At 33.2% G+C, this 19,155-nt stretch overlaps 3 protein-coding genes across 5 annotated transcripts; all 3 read left to right on the forward strand.

Moving 5' to 3' along the window:
- The first annotated feature begins 4,958 nt into the window (after nucleotides 1-4,958).
- On the forward strand, nucleotides 4,959-10,775 carry GS2 (glutamine synthetase 2). 2 transcript variants are annotated; one of them, XM_088216450.1, is made up of 14 exons: nucleotides 4,959-5,170; nucleotides 6,761-7,029; nucleotides 7,141-7,180; nucleotides 7,288-7,391; nucleotides 7,474-7,522; nucleotides 7,611-7,717; nucleotides 7,801-7,888; nucleotides 8,175-8,303; nucleotides 8,406-8,480; nucleotides 9,175-9,228; nucleotides 9,307-9,344; nucleotides 9,472-9,631; nucleotides 9,728-9,788; nucleotides 10,379-10,775. In XM_088216450.1, exons 2-14 carry the CDS (start codon nucleotides 6,776-6,778, stop codon nucleotides 10,516-10,518), a joined length of 1,299 nt encoding a protein of 432 aa, XP_088072576.1. In that variant the 5' UTR covers nucleotides 4,959-5,170; nucleotides 6,761-6,775; the 3' UTR covers nucleotides 10,519-10,775. The 2 variants fall into 2 exon arrangements, with proteins under 2 accessions (XP_088072576.1, XP_088072577.1); XM_088216451.1 differs by lacking the exon at nucleotides 4,959-5,170 and adding an exon at nucleotides 5,933-5,982.
- A 153-nt stretch (nucleotides 10,776-10,928) lies between these two features.
- LOC110819912 (AWPM-19-like family protein) lies at nucleotides 10,929-12,777 on the forward strand. Of its 2 annotated transcripts, none has more exons than XM_022049252.2 (4): nucleotides 10,929-11,334; nucleotides 11,712-11,931; nucleotides 12,076-12,121; nucleotides 12,403-12,777. In XM_022049252.2, exons 1-4 carry the CDS (start codon nucleotides 11,208-11,210, stop codon nucleotides 12,523-12,525), a joined length of 516 nt encoding a protein of 171 aa, XP_021904944.1. In that variant the 5' UTR covers nucleotides 10,929-11,207; the 3' UTR covers nucleotides 12,526-12,777. The 2 variants fall into 2 exon arrangements, with proteins under 2 accessions (XP_021904944.1, XP_088072578.1); XM_088216452.1 differs by having other exon boundaries at nucleotides 12,458-12,777.
- A 446-nt stretch (nucleotides 12,778-13,223) lies between these two features.
- ABCI12 (cobalt ion transmembrane transporter) lies at nucleotides 13,224-17,804 on the forward strand. Its single transcript, XM_022049382.2, has 7 exons — nucleotides 13,224-13,584; nucleotides 14,262-14,378; nucleotides 15,227-15,463; nucleotides 15,756-15,920; nucleotides 16,075-16,150; nucleotides 16,253-16,317; nucleotides 17,068-17,804. The coding sequence occupies exons 1-7, from the start codon at nucleotides 13,255-13,257 to the stop codon at nucleotides 17,218-17,220; spliced, it is 1,143 nt and encodes a 380-aa protein (XP_021905074.1). The 5' UTR covers nucleotides 13,224-13,254; the 3' UTR covers nucleotides 17,221-17,804.
- The last annotated feature ends 1,351 nt before the right edge of the window (nucleotides 17,805-19,155 follow it).

Raw genomic sequence — 19,155 nt, forward strand, 5'->3', positions numbered from 1 at the left:
TCTGGTGTGTTTGTCGGTCAGCTGTTGTTTGGCCTATTTTATAGTTTTAAATGCAGTATGAGGTCTGATATTTTCATTTCATAGTTTCGTATGCATATATCATTGTTTTATTGATTATGGGTTGAATGACTGAGAACCCGATGTTGTATGTTGTCTTGTTTGGCATAAATTACTAGTTTGCTTGTTTGTGTGTGATTTGATGATGCTGACTGAGAAAAAAGGGGAATAAAAAGTTATGTAAATTGATAATTGTATAATGTGGTCAGCCTGACTAGATATCCTGGGAAATGGTGAACGGACCGGGTCCGTAAGGAACCCTACCGGGATTGTGGTCTCTCATACTGGACGGGGTATGGAGACCTTATGTGTTTTGGCGCCCATACCGGATGGGGTATGGGGACGGCCCGTTTCACCCTCATACTGGACGGGGTATTGAGGTTTATAGTTTTGGCGCCCATACCGGACGGGATATGGAGACAGCCCTGAAATCTGATTACAATGGTTAAGGGTTCACGGGTAGCGGGACCCCTATGGACCCCCATGGATACTAGTAGGCTGGTAAATAAGGAAAAATATGTTGTGTAATGATTGAAATGCAAAAAGCGTGATAAGTATTATGTTATACAGTTCATATGATTTCATGATGATGATAATGTTATTGCTTTCGTATGTTGTTTTATGAACTTCACCGAGGTAAGTGGATAGTAAAGGATTTTATTATTGATAAAAAAATTTGTTGTAAATTATGCTTCATTGGTCTTTTTATGTTTTCTACCCACCTTTACCTCTGTGACGGTGAGATAGTGTGATGTCTTTACTGGGCTGGTGTAGCTCATTCCTTATTTAATCATTTCAGATCAGGAAGACATTGTTCCCGAGCCCGTTCCGCAGGAAGACGGCGAAGGGGACGCCTGAAGACTCCGTAGTTATATTTATAGCTTTTATTTTCGAGTTTCTCTTTTAGTTAGTTTGTTCTTTTATACTTTGAGCACGTTTTTTTGGTTTTAGTGTAAGGGATGTTAATCAAATTTTTTATTACGCTTCCGCATTTGACATTTTTAATACACATATTTCATTTTAAAATTTCGGGGCCGTTACACCCCATGACTAAATCGGAGCAAAAGGAATGGCGGGTGAGCCAAAAACTGCAGGCAAAGTCCGGCGGTACCTCCGCAGGTAAAACCCGCAACCACCTCCGATGAGCTCATTCCTGTTTCCCATTTCGTGCGATTTTTCCACAGTTGTGTTTACCATTCTGTTTTCTATAGGTTGACTAAAGAAAAACGTCCAGCTGCAAAGGTGAGTCGGCGGAGCCGCCGCACCGAAAAATTTCACCAACAGTAGATTTTTATTTTTTGACTTTTTTTCGATCAACCGAAGCCCCCTAACGTGTTTTCTCGCAGGGATGAGTATAAAACCGACTAAAATCGGTCAAAAATTGCTAGGCTGAGGCAAATGACCGTCGCGAACGGCGGTGTTGTTGCCGAGTACGGTGGTGCTGCCGTACTAGAATCCCAAAATTGGCCAGAAAAAGATTTTTAACACCGATTTTGAATTTTTTTTGGTATTTTAGGAACGTGAAGCGTGTTTTAATCTCTGCAGAAAAATTCAGAAAATCCAGGGATCGCCAGTAGGCACAGTAGAAAGTTCAGTATTTCGGACACCAATTCGAGTAAGAATTACTCACCTTATTCTCTGTTATGGAATTGAAGCTTAATAATCGATAATATGATATTTTGTGTAATTTAAAAAACTTTGAGAATAATTACAGGTTACTAATGGAGACTGAACCGTTTAATTATTTATTTATTCTGTTTAACTCATTATTGAATTTATAATTTTAAATACATTATGATATACTGGAATGATTGAATGATTTAGTTGTGCTTCCTTGATATATATATTGCTAGTCTTGCGTGATTTATGGTTGATTTGTGAAATTAAAAATTAATATGCAAATAGAAAATTATTTGGTCATGTGAATTAATGAATGGTAGTCTTATTAGATATCCTGTAAGATGGTGGATAGACCAAGTACATAAGGAACCTTATCGTGAACGTTGCCTCATAGCAGACATGGTATCAAGGAATTGTATTTTTGGCGCTCATACCAAATGGGGTATGGGGATGACCCGATTCACCCTCATACCGGACGGGGTATTGAGGGATGATATTTTTGGCACTTATACCGGATGGAGTATGGGGACGGCCGGAGTTCACCGTAGTGGGACATCAGTATGGGTCCCAGAGATACCAGTAGGCAAATAAAAAGAAAAAATTGTTGTTTTTGGTCACTTGAATATAAGATTTGAATGTTAATTGAGTTATTATCTCTATAGGTTGATTTTGAAAATCTCGTAACGGTAAATATATACAATAAATAGTTTTTCTTATGATAAATGAATTTATTTAAATCAAGAGCTCCATTCTCGTAACTATATTAGTCATTCTAAATTATTATGTAAGGAATGTAAACTCGAAACTCTATTATTTCACTTCCATATTTAATTTATAATTTTATTCCCTTTTAAGTTCTGGGTCTTTACAAATAAAATTTGTTCAAGAAATATAATAGTTTAGAGATAGTTAATTAAAGTTCAATAAGCGAGCTAAAATAACTTAACATAAATCATATAAAGAATTAATTGGAAGACAATTTATATTTGGATCATTCCTAATTTTATCATAAATATTATAAATTTTAATATAATATTTATTTAAATTTTGACAAAGTAAATGTCTTCCCTTTTGTCTTCTCTTGATATCTTAATTATTCCAAATTTGCATGCTACGAAAGAGTTGGTAACAAAATTGATAATTGTTTTTGTTTTGGTCTTACTATGCACATTCAAGTATTGTAATAATTAATTTGATTAATATATATATATATACTGATAATTTATAATATTAGATGATAGATTAAATTATTTAATTATTTGTTTTTAAAATGAATAATATTTATTTATTTGATTTTTGACTCTTTATTGTTTTCTTTTTAGTCTATTTTCAAATTAAATTATTTGAAATGAATAATATTTAATTGTTTCATTTTGGTCAAACCGACGGTTCTTCTGTTTTAATTATAGACAATACATACAATATATATATACACATTAAAGATTGGTGCAGAGTGATAAAATTATGCTAATACATACAACATAGATGTGCGGATTTTAGCCCAATATTATGGAACCCAATACCCCAGTTTAGCTCACAATTGAGTACACAACAGTAATGTAATTGTTTTGTAATAAAAAAATTATATTTTATTAATAAAATAATAAATAAATATAAATTTTGCAAATTTGAATCCTTAGTTGTAAATAATAAATATAAATTCTGCATAAAATATTTAAATGTAAAAATAAAATAATACAAACTATATATTTAAAAAAATTGATATGAACTCATGTAATTTTTATTTAAGAAATCAACTATATTAAATAGAAAAAAAGGATATACAAACGTTATAAAAATTAAATAACTGTTAACCCACTAATAAAATTATTAACCTATTAACTCATAATTATTAAAATTAAATAAAAGAATTGATATAAACTCAACTGGTTTTTACTAATAAAATCATTAAAATTAAATTTAAAAAATAATAAACAAAAGTTATAAAAATTAAATAACTATCAACCCATTAAAAAAATTACTAACTCATTAACTAGTAATTATTAAAATTAAGAAACAAATACTCTATTGTTAATATACTACTATTTTATAATTAACTCATTATTATTTTATTACTGTTTAAATTAAATCACTATTAATTTAAGCAGTCACTAATTCATTCGTGACTAATAATTCTTAAAAATATATAATACTTAATTTGGTGAAATAGGTATGGAAGGGTGAGATCTTTCTCCTACTATGCCTCACCATATTTTTACCCAGTTGTACTTTACCGCCCATATTTTTTTACCCTTACCTCACAGACCAATATGGAATAATCAGATTTTACCATCCCTATGTTTACATTGCCATCTCCTTCAAAAATCCGTCAAAAAGAACCATTATCTAAAAGTTGATCAAATGGACAACTTGAATAACAAAGAGAGAATGAGTCCTTTCTCTGTCAGAGGTTCCTTCCCTTAGAAAAGTGAGGATAAATTTATACCGGCCAAACACTCTCCATTCTCATTAGTTACATTATATAACTCACAACCAAACAAGAGAGATCTACGCAGCTAACCAATATCATAACTATCATACAAGTCGTCTTTAAGTTGTACGTAGTAGCCAAACATTAATATATATTATTATCTTAATTATTTAAAGGTTGTGTAATGTGTAACACATATTAATTACTAGTTGATATATGAAAAAGTTAAATTAAAGTTTGAAAATAAATTTGAAGCTAGTTGGTATTATATCAAAAGCCAACAACTTTTACTTGATCAATGAAACATATGTTTATTTAGGATAAAATTATATTATGATATATGTATATATGTAACATAATTAATTAAAATTGTATATTTTTTATTCAAAATTTATATTTATTTTAATGGCTGTTAACATGAACAGAATCATGACTACTAAAGAAACCCATGCACAGCTGAAGTGTTTATATAGTCTTTTACACCTCCGTGATAAAAGAAAAATATAAATGAATGTATTTTGTTGAGAGTACAGGGATCATTCTGCAAAATTTCTCCAAACTTCATTTTCTTCTAATCTTCTTGATGAAATCATTATGTTCTTTTTTGTAACAGTTGACAATAAATTAATATACATTGTGAAATTCAAGGCATTTGATTAGCATGGGAATCTATGATTATTATTATCATAATTACTATTTTAATACAAATAAGTATATGCAGTAAGTTCCCACCACCTTTGAAAAGGTGAAAGAAAGAGTTTGAGGAAAGAGAAAAGACATGGAACCTTATCTGAAATTTTTAATACAATCCAAGCTTCTCTCTTTTTTGTGGCAGTCAAGAGACCAATCACTATTTTCCTCCACATAACATACCCCTATCTCCTTAGGAAAAGCCACTCGACTTCAACACTTTCTTCCTCTTCCCACACCCTCCATTGTTTTATATACCATTCGTAGAAAGTCACTCATTTGGGTCTCCTCCCACCTCTTCTTTCTTTTCCATTTTCCAGGGAGCTTCATCAAAACCCAGATTCTGGTTTGCTGCTCTCGGCCCATTTTCAGGTAGGTTATTTGGTTCAATCTTGGTTGTCAACACTCTTGTCAATGTCTGGCTGAAGAGTGTTGTAGGTTACAACTGGAATCTAACAGGTTGTTTGCTCATATATTAATTATGGAACTAGAGATCTTTCTTTTGTGTATTGTGTAATGACTACCCAGTTGGATGTGTTGGTAATTTGTCTCTGCAGACTGTGTAAGTTCAGTGTTTTAACATTTTACTTCACTGCGTTTGGACTCTAGGAGCTTTGGATCATTTAAGAATTTTATATACCGTTGTCGTGTTTATCTTAAAAAAAAAAACATTGTCCTGTGTACCATTTGCTTCAGAAACACTCACTTTGATATCTCCGTCCATCCTTCTCTTTCTTATCTGCCCTTCTTCTTCTTCTTCTTCTTCAAATTTCAGGGAGCTACCTCAAGACCCACATCTTGATTTTCTGCTCTCAAGCCATTTTTAGCTATGCTCTTTGGTTTAAATCTTACTGGTCAACCTTCTGGTTCTTGTCTTACTAGCTGTCTTATCTTAAATCCAGAGAAAACCCATTATACCAGTGTTGCAAGTGTCAGTCAGTGCATGAGATCATGGAACAGTTCAGTGTCAACGTCTGACTGAACAGTGTTGGGGATTACAACTGGAATCTCTTGTTGTGCGTGTAAATCACCCTTTATTACCATATATACGTATAATATATACATATATGCCATTTGCTCCACAACACTCACTTTGGTCTCTCCCTTCCTCCTTCTTCGTCAATTTTCATGCAGCTCTGTCAAGACCCAGATTCTAGTTTGCTGCTCTAAGCCATTTCGGGCAGGTTCTTTACTTCTCTGGTTCAAATCTTTAATGGTCAACCCTCTGGTTCTTGTCTTATTAGCAGGCTTGTATTAAGGTACAAATAAAATTAAACTCCAGTGTCAGCTTATGCATGAAATCAGGTAACGGTCAGTGCCAATTTCTGGCTGGACAGTGTTGTGGGTTACAACTGGAATCTAATGCATTGGTTGGCTCAAATATGACATATGATAGTAGAGATATTTTGTTGTGTTTTGTAAATGAAAATACCCAGTTGTCTTGGAACTTTGTCTCTGCTGAGCAATTATGAAAATTGAGTTCTTCTGAGATTTGTTTAGTGTATTAATTTGACCGGTGAGTAAACTAATATATTTGCAGTTTTACATATTACATACCTGTAATCTACCATAGAGTCTACTTTCAAGGATTCAGGTTTACCTTTGCTCCTCTATGAAATTTAATTATATCGAGATTTGGATTTGAGGGAGAAAATTATATTATAATCTTGGTAATTCTTTGCAGTGAATCCGAATACATCAGTTCAGTGAAGTATTCCTTGGCTGAAATATGTAAATTCTGCGTGTTTCTTTTCTTTTTGGCATCTTTATTTGCTTTGTTTCTTTCTCTATTTAAGTTTGAGGGCATTCGAGTCATTTCAAGAATCGCATTTCATGTGTCTTTTGTCTGATAGATTTCCCTCTTGCTTGCTTGTAGGAACAATAACTTTTCTTGTTTTATGTACATTTTAATTCTGTACAAGTTAATCTTAAGTTTATTGCTGTGTTTGCTGATTTTTCCAGTAAGGGTAAGTGAAAATGGCGCAGATTTTGGCACCCTCTGCCCAATGGCAGATGAGAATGCCAAAGAACACGGCGCTTGCAAGTCCCTTGACATCAAAGATGTGGGGTTCTCTTTTGTCGAAACCAAACAAGCAAGGAACAGTTAAAACTTCTGCCAAGTTTAAAGTGTTTGCCCTCAAGTCTGAAAACAGCACTGTCAATAGGATAGAGGATCTGCTCAACCTAGACATTGCTCCCTACACCGATAAAATCATTGCTGAATATATCTGGTATGTCAATCTTAGCTGAAGTATGTTTCTTTGCACATAAGACTACCATCTTTGATTGAGAGCTGCAACAATCAGGATTTGATCTTTCGTTTCTTGATTCAATTGACACAGGATCGGTGGTTCTGGAATTGATTTGCGTAGCAAGTCAAGGGTAACTAATCTTTATAAGATGCTATAAACAAATCATGCAACTTTCATTTCTAACCATATAAGTCTAAACTTCCTTTTTGCTGGAAATGCTGTGTGTGTAAATTTCAGACAATTGCAAAGCCTGTTGAGCATCCATCTGAGCTTCCCAAATGGAATTATGACGGATCAAGCACTGGACAAGCACCTGGTGAAGATAGTGAAGTCATTTTATAGTAAGAGAGTGAATACAATAATGCTTTTATGCATCTCTATTTGTTATGAAACTTATGCTCTTGATAATGATTCTTTAACCAGCCCTCAAGCAATATTTAAGGACCCTTTCCGTGGCGGTAACAATATCTTGGTGAGTTATTTAACAATTGACTGGGTGATGGAAATTGGTCATAATAGTTAATTATATACCTGATTGATGTTCTCTATGTTTAACAAAGGTAATTTGTGATGCATACACCCCACAAGGAGAACCCATCCCTACAAACAAACGTCATAGGGCTGCTGAGATATTCAGTTACCAGAAAGTGATAGATGAAGTGCCATGGTATGTTTTCACCATGTTATGTTTATTGATTGAGAAAAACCATTTGAACTTTAGCTCATCGTGAGTGTTACTGCCTACGGTAGGTATGGAATTGAGCAGGAATACACCTTACTTCAACAGAATGTAAAATGGCCTCTGGGTTGGCCGGTTGGAGGCTATCCTGGTCCACAGGTAATAATTTGGTTTGCAATCATCTAATGATCTTTATATTGAGTAGTGCGACTACGGAAAGATTTGTGTCATTATTAGGTACTATGGAAATACAAGTAAGTTGGAAACCCGCACAAACAACTACTGTGGAAACTCATATTTAGGAACAGAATGTGTGCCAATTACATTAATAGGATCTTTTAACTCACTTATGCCCTGGATTATCTAATAATTTCTTAGAAGATTTAATGTATAAGTAGTATTATCTGGAGGCATGTAAATGTATTAATTCTCTACATTTACTTAGGGTCCATACTATTGTGGAGCTGGAGCTGAGAAATCATTTGGTCGTGACATCTCAGATGCACATTACAAGGCTTGCTTATATGCTGGCGTTAACATTAGTGGCACCAATGGTGAAGTTATGCCAGGGCAGGTATGCCTCCTATCATTACCCTTTTTATCTTTTTTTCGAGAATACTTTAATGACTACATTCATAGTTTAGTCATTTTATTTATTTCTGCACATGGTTTGCAGTGGGAGTATCAAGTAGGTCCAAGTGTGGGCATTGAAGCTGGTGATCATATCTGGTGTTCACGATACATTCTTGAGGTAACTTTTAACTTTTCAGTGTGTTTGAGTACCCTTTGATTATTTCTTCTAGGAATAAGTCAAATGCCGACGACTGATCTTCATCTGTAAACATTTTATATCCACAAATGAAGCTTTTAGTTGATCCCTAAGAAAATGCTTTAATTTTCCAAATTAGCTTCCAGAAGGGTTTCTTTCACTCACTGCAGCTATATAACTTTTTGAGTGCACCACAGAACTTTTTCCATCCAAATCATAGACTTGATGTTGTGAAATACTTGATTGTGCTTGATTATCCTTAAAGCTTAGGTTCATAGTAAACGATTTAAATCTATTATTTATATATTATCTAGTCCTCTCACACACAAGCTTGGTGGCTAAAAGTGTTGCTTTCTGCTGAAATATAATTAACAAATATTATACAGCAGTCTCTATTCGAACTCTAGACTTCTGGTTTTGGTACCTATGAGATGATTAATTGCATCCAATTACTTCAGAAATGGTACAACACATTTATACATTAACAGACATTATTTAGAATTCTAGTGTTAAATCAAGGAGAATATTTTTTTCTTGGATTTGTAGCACGGTTGCATCCAACATTCGTAATTGTAGAAGCCCTAATCAAAGAATCAAATGTCAACTGAGAGCATGGTATATATTTCTGAAAATTTGAACAGATTAAATTTACTTGTTGATCCTTTTCCTTTTCTAGAGAATCACCGAACAGGCTGGCGTTGTTCTTTCCCTTGATCCTAAACCAATAGAGGTAAACTTAAATATTTTGACAATGAGTTCTTAGTCAAAAAGTTTGGTTAAATGATCCTCACGTTCCTCATACTTACAGGGTGACTGGAATGGTGCTGGCTGCCACACCAATTACAGGTAATCTTGTCATTGTTCAGTTCTCAGTAATATAAATTTATGTTTACATTGGGAGAACATGCTAATATTACAAAGATATGACCCAAATCTTTATAAATGATGATAACTAAATACTGTTTATATGCAGTACAAAGAGCATGAGGGAAGACGGAGGCTATGAAGTAATAAAGAAGGCAATCTTGAACCTTTCCCTTCGCCATAAAGACCATATTAGTGCTTATGGTGAAGGAAATGAAAGAAGGTTGACGGGAAAGCACGAGACAGCCAGCATCGACACATTTTCTTGGGTACACTACTGAATACTAGAATAACTTCAAGGAAAGAAAAGAAAATATTAGTGCTGTTGTAGTTCCTCATGCAATTTCTCAAATTTCAACTTGCAGGGAGTTGCCAATCGTGGGTGCTCAATTCGTGTGGGGCGTGACACCGAGGCGAAAGGAAAAGGTATACTACTTTTAATATCATTAGAAACATAATTTCTTTTTGCAGGGTGCCATAATCCAAAAGGAGGGAAGAAAAAAGAATGAAATTGTAGATGTGCCATAAATCTAGTTGTTGATTAAAAAAGGTTTTCCCTCGGTTACAGTTTAAGGCAACTTTTATAAATAAGGAGAGATATTTTCCTTCCAACTGATATACTTTTTATAAGACAAGACTATTGACGAGACAATATCTCACTTGGACTCGAAGAAACTTTGGCCATATCTCTAGTGGTTGGCTACATTACTGAAAGCAGATTGTATTGGGTTCCATTTTTCTGATGATCCTCATGGTTGCAAAGATAATTGTCTTACGAACTCCATATTGATCTTGGAATTAACGTATCCAGAACTTTTGATGAAGGGGTATTCTTGGAACAAAAGCTGTATTACACGAATACTTTCATGAATTACATAGTGGATAACTTAATGCACTGCATTCTCTCATTCCTAATCTTCCTGCCTTCCATTCCTTACCTTTTTGTTATTTGAACTCTGTATTTGCCCTATAACCTTGAATACTAACCTTGTTTTTGACATTATATCTTCTATTAGGTTATTTGGAAGACAGACGCCCTGCTTCGAATATGGACCCATATGTTGTGACCTCATTACTGGCAGAAACCACCATATTGTGGGAGCCTACTCTTGAGGCTGAAGCTCTAGCTGCTCAGAAGCTTGCATTGAAGGTTTAAGCACCGAAAGAGCAAAATAAATTAGATTTTTTTTCCAGTTTCTTTTGGCATTCCTGGGCGAGATCCCTGTAAATAAAGGGTCCTAAATTGAGTAGCCTATGCATGTGAAATGGTTTTTTAGCCGTTGGCATCCTCTGTTGGAACCAAACGATTCCCAAGTTAGTTTTGGGTTTCTGGGTGTTCGCTTCATTGATCTTCTGCAACTTTTTATGCCCTCCAAATCCATTTTGGCAATTTATGATAATCTTGTTTGGACACTTCTACATTTTCATTCTCATTTCGTCAAATTTGTTCTCATTGGCCAAAAATGAGATTCAGTGTCCACGAAATGTTATTGATGATTCTGAGGCTGATAGAAGAGAAATAAAACCTATTAAAGGCAATTCAGAAAAAGTAGAAGATAACTTTATTCTTTCTTTTGTTTGGTGAGGAGGAAAAGCTTCTCCAGCTGTAAAGTGGTCCAGAGGAAAATAAAAACAAATTACTGCCTGCATATATGAAATTTCTCTTATATTCCAAACCTGTGAGTGAAGCAAGTCATTTCTTTGAACTCAAGACAAGCCAACTCTAAAATTAAACATACAGAAAACCAGCCTTGTTAATAGCACCTTCTATAACGATGATTCTTTATATAAGAGTTTTGGCCTAAGCTTGACAAGCAGGGAAGAAGATTCAAACTGCAAAAAGCCATGGCATCTTCAGGATCCAAATCAGTAGCATTCTTCCTCTTGTTCCTCAATCTTGGCTTGTATTTCATCATAACAATAATTGCAGCATGGGCTATCAATCATGGGATCATGAAGGCTCGTGAATCAGGTATTTATCGATGTATACCATTTGATCATTATACAAAGGTTAGTGATTGCTGCTCTGTGAGGTTTAACTAAATAAGTCCATTGGTAGTTTATGAAATTTTGGTATATCGGATTAGGTTTAAACGAGGGAAAAACTTTTATAAATAAATTCGAATATGCATTTTTTATGAATATATAATTTTTTAAAATTTTGATATTTCAGAGTTATAAATTAAATGACAAAAAAATATATTAATCTATAATAATAAGAATCTCTTTATCTGGAACTATGTAAATTCTTTATGTTTTTAACATTTCAGCTTTGATGCTCTTGCTTTTCTATATGGCACAATAATATTGTTTCAAGTGTATTTATATATATGTGGAAATCCATTGCAGCATCTGTACTGTCGCCTCCAGCCCACCTATTCCCTATATATTTCCCAATGGGAAGCATGGCAACAGGCTTCTTTGTCGTATTTGCCCTGATTGCTGGTGTTGTGGGCATGGGCACCTCCGTCACTGGTCTTAAAAACATTCTTCAATGGACTGCTCCTAACTTGCATTCAGCAGCTGCCTCTTCTATGGGCACCTGGGCTCTCACTCTCCTAGCCATGGGGTACTACTCAACATACATAATACATACATGCATGCATGCATATATATGTATGACAGACTGTTAAACCAAAAGCTAATGAACATGGTGGTGGCTTTCATTAATTCAATTAGTTTCTTATTGCTTTTCCAATATTTTGTATTGCAGGTTGGCATGTAAAGAGATTAATCTTGGGTTAAGAGATGCCAACTTGGTAAGTTGTTTCCTTGTTAAATTAACTCTCACACTATTAATAGCTTATTAGAGATTTGAATTGATTAATATAATTTATAAAGTAAGATTTTTATTATATTATTTATGAAAATATAATTTTGTATTAATATATACTATTATATAATTTATTATTACATTTTTAATGAAATATTTTTTAAAAAAATAAAATACGAATAAATTAATATTTCGGTCAAACTTAACTAAAATATTTACATTATATCGGAATAACATTGTGATTGAAATAATAATGATGATATGCAGCGAACTTTGGAAGTGATAACAATAATAGCGAGCACAACACAATTAATTTGCACAGGTGCTATTCATGTTGGAGTTGAAGAGGTTATTTCAGGACAGAGAAATCTTGAGAGAACAAGAGTTTGAGATTTCGGAATTGCATAACTCACATTAAATTCGTTTACGAGAATCATGACGATTAAAATTTTCATCCTCGTAATCAATATTGTAAGTTTAGGTGTATAATTTAATTTCATTATTTAAATTTTAATTTAAATTTGTACGATGAAAAAGTTATTAATTTATTACATATATTGTACAAATGTGAAGCTTGTAATAGTGTAAAGTATATTCATGTTGATTGTAATTCTATAAATGCTTGGTGATGATTTATTTTAATTTTTTTTTGGGATGATTAGTGAGTTAATTATGTGATTTTTTAACCATAATTAACTTTTTTGGCCGTAATTAGTGAAATATATCATTTCATTTAGCATAATCAATTATAATTATGTTGGAATATCCATCTAAAAATATCTTCCTTAACATTGTTTAGAATAAATAAATTAAAATTTATTTATAAATTAAGAATTTTAATATTTAATATATAAGAGGTTACAATTAATTTTACACTTTTTTATAAATTTTTTTTGCTATTTTACAAAAAATTTCTGTTCATGGACTCTTTTAAAAATAATAATTATAATTAAAAGAGTAAGCTTTATAAGAACAATAAAAATAAAACTCAAATAATTAGGTTAGTATAGAAAAATGACCTTATTAAAATATTAATAATTTAAAAAGGAAAAATTAAAAATAAAATAAACAAAAATAAAAAAAGTCCCCCGTCGTTGTGTTCTTTCGTCAACTCAAAACATGAACTGCACGCACCGTACGGTCCCAACGGTCACATTTCCTTCGCTGTTCAGACCCGCCCTCAAAACCCTAATTTCCCCATTTTCAGCGCCAATTTTCGCCCCGAATGTCGCAAAACCTAAAACTTTTATTCTCAAGAGGATTTGTGATGTTAGAGCTTCTGTCGAAAAGAATGATGGAACCAGAAACTGGGCCTCCCAGTTGCCAACCAGGGGTATCGCTGCTGATAAAGTGTTTAGGTTGATTTCGAGTGCCACCGCTAGTCCCATTGGCCAGTTCATATCATCACCCACTACGTTTTTGCATTCCGTTGATCCCAGAATCAAATTGGTATAAGGAAAAAGAAAATTGCAGTTTGTAGTTTGCTTTTGCTTCTGCTTAATTATTTTGTTTTGATGGAATTTTGATGAATTACTGAGTTCAATTTCTGGTGAAATGGAACTGGGAGCAGCGGTAGCGAGATTTTCACTTTACAGGATTGCAGCTCTTTGAATTCTGGCGGTGATTGTGGAAAGATAAATAGATGTGGCTCATATTTAAATGCAATTCAATCTGCAAAATCAAATTAACTTAATTTGACCAAACAGTTTACAAAATGAATTCTGCTTCTTTCTCCCTTTTGAATTAGAAATTGAATTTTGAATATTTCTTTCACTTGGGTGAGTTCTGGTAAACACTGTGGTAGCTTGTATAACTGGAATGAGACTTAAATTAGCTATGACACATTAACCTTCAATTATAATGGTTAAAGTGTTGCACTTTCCTTTGTTTATATTTGCTAACTTTTCCCTATTCGTCTGCTTAAGCTGCAAAAGAGACAGCTAGAAACCGAAAGTAGTGAATGATTTCAATTTTAGTTCAAGGCACTTAGCCAGTTGGTTAGCTTAGGTTGTCTAGATGTTGTTGTAAACTTCTGTTGTTTTTTCCCATGAGCTAACTGTGAGTAATGATGTTTTATTATTGAACTCTTTTGCTCCAATTTTAGGTCAATTCTATTTTTTATGCAGGTATGGCTTTTGGCTTTAGTTGTTCTACCTGCAAGATCACACATAGTAATGCGTTTTGGATTGGTAATATGCACAGGTCTTCTGTCAATGTGGATTCTCCCAAAACACGTGTGGATGGTTAGTACTAATAAAAGTCCAATAACTGATAATATTATGGTCAATTTATAGGTATCCTCTTCCAATTATGTGGCAGATTTATCTGAACTTTTGCTTGTTAATTTGGATACAGAGAGTAACACGATAATGTAGCTTAAGAGGAAAAAAATTATAATAATAAAACACCATTTAGTTATTTGAATGCAAATTTCTTGAGAAGCTTAGAAATATAGCTACCTTGTATCATTCTGCTGTATGTTTCTGTTTCAGTAAATGTTTTTCACAACAATATATAAGTAGTATTTTCATTCTAAGTGGTGAAAAGTAGCTGTCTCTGTGTTATCCCTGTTAGAATATAAAACAAATATAAGGATAAAGCTGGGGCCCTTTTTATCATCTTGTGCTTTTAGGATAATTAGTCATCTAATTTAATTATTTCACATAAGCTTAAAACCAAAGATTATAGGTTTAAGCATTGGGAAACTCACCCTGATTTGTGATTACTCATTTGTTATCCACAATTGGCCCTTCATACAAAGTCCGATATCATATTGTGTTCAGCTTTCACCTGTTTGGATTTGTATTCATGTTCTTGTTTGAAGATGTGTATCTTGTTTCCACATGAAGGAGCATGTCATAATATGAATAAATAATAAAATTGGCCTTTCTATCATTTAATTGTTTAGGAGAATTAGTTAATCAACCTTCCAATTGGTTGTTTTATAAAGTGTCTATTTGGTAAGCTTCTAATTTATGTTATGGCAAACTTTTTTATTTTTTGACAATTAAAAAAGAAATACTGTCTAATGGTAATTGAGTTTGAGGGAGATTTTCACAACCACTTGTTGAATTCTGAATAAACATTTTAGGATCAATTGGGAAGAGTATCATTGCTTTCTGGAATTCTTTTCATAACACTGGGGCTAAGCTCGGATGGTGTATCCCCACTTACTCAGTTGCGAACTCCGCCACCTGCAATCACGAACTTGCCTGATCTCCCTATGTCTATGGAGGGCTATTCATATTTAATCATGAACCTGGGACCACTACAGTTTACAAGGAAGGGCTTGTCCGTTGCAAGCACAGCTGCATGCTTAACCTTCACTGTAAGTTGTGTCTCCTTACCTGGTATCCCCTTGTTCCTTTTTTCAAAGTGGATTCATTAAAGGAATGTATTAGGGCTTTATTTTTCAATGTGGAATCTTATGCCATAAATCTTACATGACAAACGTGCACAATCACATTTTTAGCCACAGGGACGTAGAACAAGGGCGTGTTATGTTTTGGGCTGTAACATCATATGTGTAAAACTAATATAACTGCAAAGTAGGCTAGCATTTTTGAGAACAAAAAAAAAACTTGATTAGTCTGACACTTGGGCTTCCATTTTTATGAAAGATCTTCCAAAGTGCTAGCCTCTGCCTGGCAACCACTACCCCAGAACAACTTGCGCTTGCTTTGCGGTGGTTTCTTCTTCCCCTGACGCATATCCGTGTACCAGTGGCTGAAATCATCCTCACCCTCATGCTTTCATTGAGATTTATCAATCTTGTCTTTGATGAGGTAACTAGTCCCAAGTTGATTGTGTAGATAATATATTCCATCAGAAAAGAAAATTATATTTCCAATGATGTTTGAGTTCTTACAATGGTTAGTTGTTTACTAAAGCCTTTGCTAGTAGCATTGGGAGTCTTGAATGCACATGTTATGTTGATAGGTTCGCAGTGTGGCATTGGGGATTGTATCTCGTAGGATAGATTGGAAGCAGTTGACGATATTGGAGACAATTGATAGTAAGAATATAGCCCTAGCCTATCGGATATGATTAAAATTTCCTATTTATCTAATAACTGTCTATTTAATATTAGTGACTTTTTTGGTACTTGACATTGTAGTTTTTGCTTCCTATATACGAAGGATCTTCAAAAATATTTTTGTCCATGCAGAACAAATATCCCAGGTTTATTCCTTTCCTTTTCTTTATGTTTCACTATGTGGGTATTTAATTTGCCATCAATTCTGTTGTTTTTGTCTCTATAGGTAAAATACTCTTTGCCTTATGTGCAAAGTCTCCCTGTTGTGCATTCATTACATCCATTGTTTAGGCCAGTGGCTGCTTTTTGTCTCTTTGTGCTGCAATTTATGAGGAATTTATGGTTATTTGGCAAGTTTAAGCACTATAATGACTAATAGGTAAATTACTCGAACATGTTTACTGAGAAAATTGGATACTGGTTGCATGGAAGAGACTTTAGGAAAACAAGGTACCCATAAGAACAATCTAAGAACAGTGTCCTTAGAAAAAAAAAACAGAATACAGTGAAAGAAGTATCTGCAACCATATCAGAAATTTTCTAAAATAATTACTTTTTTCTAATGGAATGAGTGAACATCTGTATTAGGTGAGCCATATAAGAATGAAGAAAAATATATTGGATCGCCAGATTATCATATTTAGTTAGTAATATTTTGTTCATATAATTGAATGGAAATCTAATGTCCACTTACTAAAAGGCCTGGCAATTTCAGAAACTGTGGCTTGGTGCAAAAAATAGATTGCCGAGTGTTGATATCAAAGTTGTAAACATATGCACAGAAGTAATTTAAATTCACAGACAGGCCATTTGGAACATAACTTTCATTTTTGTCATCCTAGTGTGATTATTAAAAATCTGCGATTATTTCTGTTTTTAATACATGGTTTTTGCAGGCAATGATTGTTAGAGGTTTTAGAGGGGACAGCAACACACATGAAATCTACTTCTTATCAGATTCATCAATTAAGATGGCAGATTTTTTCTCCCTATTGTGTCTGATCGGTCTTGTAGGTGCTGCCTTTTTGTCGGATTACCTCCTCATCTGATTTCTCTAGAGAGCTTCATCGTGGAACTCACTTTCTGAGAATGTGATTGGTATCGTGAAAATTCTAATGATTCATCAATACAGCTTATTCTGCACCAACATTCTGAAGAAAATGCAGTTAGTCATATTTTTCATTTAATTCTCATGGAGAAGCCGGTAAGAATCTAGGAAAAGTTGACTGAGTGGAATCTTGAGGTACTTTCAAGTTTTTTTCAGTTGGTAGTTAGGTTGAAGGTTGAGGACCGTGGAGGGCACCCATTCTTACTATCTCCATCTTAAGTAAGCACATCAGGCATGTTGTAGAAGACAAATTCTTCAAGGAAGACAGACAATGTGGAGTTATTATCAAAGAATTGATGAAAGAAAATCCTCAGACATGCTGGTTGATTGTGAAATATTATATTGTAATGTATTATAGCATGTATGTTTATCACATGTTTTGATCTAGTCTTTAAATCAACATCTGATATGTGAATTGGAAGTTTCATTTTTTAATTGACAATTGAATTGTACGGTTCAGAATACATTTCTTGAATCAAAGTTTAGAATTTACGTTTATAAATAAAGTAGTGTTATAATTTTCAATTAGTTTCTTCTAATTACAAATTATTCTGTCTGATTTTTTTTGACAGCTCAGTGCTATGATTTTTATTATTTCTTGTTCTGCACATAAAATTATTAGCTTTTCAGACTATTATTTCATATTTCTTTTCTATAATTTTAATTTTTTTAACTTCAAAATGTAAATATTTTCTTCAAAACTAATAGATTTGAGCAAAACGGTGAAAAATTAAATCATTGAGGTATGAAAAACTAAAAGTATTAAACTGTTATTACGTTGAAGCTCAAGAGTCGAGACTATAGCCACTGTGAGAATTTGGTTTAGTTTATTTTTCTGTCAAACCAGCTTATAAAATAAGCCAACAGATATTTGCTTAGTTACAAAATGATTTTGTTTGTGATTTATAAATTCAAAATAAATGTTAAAAGAATTTGGGACAAACTATCAAATTAATATTTAAAGTTCATCATTTGTTATAATTTTGTCATCTAATATATTTTTTTTTTTACTATAAATTGGTCTTCAATATTTTTTTGTTTATTTCAAATTCTTAGTTTTTTTTTCTTCTATTTTTATTAGTTAGATCATGTTTGAACAATCTAAAAAGGAACTCAAAATAACAACTTTAACTAACGAATTAAATCAATAAATTAATAATAATATTAGTTCTATTTTTATTGTTATTAATTTATTATTAGTTAAAATTATTTTTTGGGTTATTTTTGAAGCATATAAACATAATAGTTACTTCTAGTTACTTCTCCATTTGCTTAATCTCTGATGGTATCAAGCGGAGTTCAAGTCCTTTCAAATTTGAAGACAAATAGTTAAAAGTTGATGATTTTTGCATGGAGAGTGGTAAATTGGAATGAAGATAGATGTTAAAACTAGCTTCAAACTCAGCACAGAAGCTGAAAATATTAAAAGATGAAATCAAGAATTGGTGCAAAGAGGAAGAAAAAAAGTTTTGACTTATATACATTTTCTTTATTCCACAAGATTGAGACTATTGATAAGAGGGAGGGTGATGAGACTATGTCCAATGAAGATATGGTTCGTAAAGAGGTTTTAAAGCTTGAATTAGCTACCAGAATACAAATGGATGAGACTTCTTAGAGGCATAAATGAAGAGCCTATTAGATTAAGGAGGGGGATAAAAACTGATGTGATCCTAAATAGCTCAAAAATTAGTTCTAACGATATAATCCTGCATCAAAAAAGAACCCCATGAAAATTTGGACTTCCACAGAATAGTTACCACCAAGTCCACCACAACACATAGCCTTACCCATATAGCACATTAAGTGTGCACATGTCAGTGCGAACCCACGCGTGGGAAAAGGTAGCATCCTTTTCCCGTAAGGATTCTTGAAG

This window comes from Carica papaya, chromosome 3 (genome assembly GCF_054855325.1).
Source record: "Carica papaya isolate Zhongbai chromosome 3, ASM5485532v1, whole genome shotgun sequence".
Lineage (NCBI taxonomy): Eukaryota > Viridiplantae > Streptophyta > Magnoliopsida > Brassicales > Caricaceae > Carica > Carica papaya.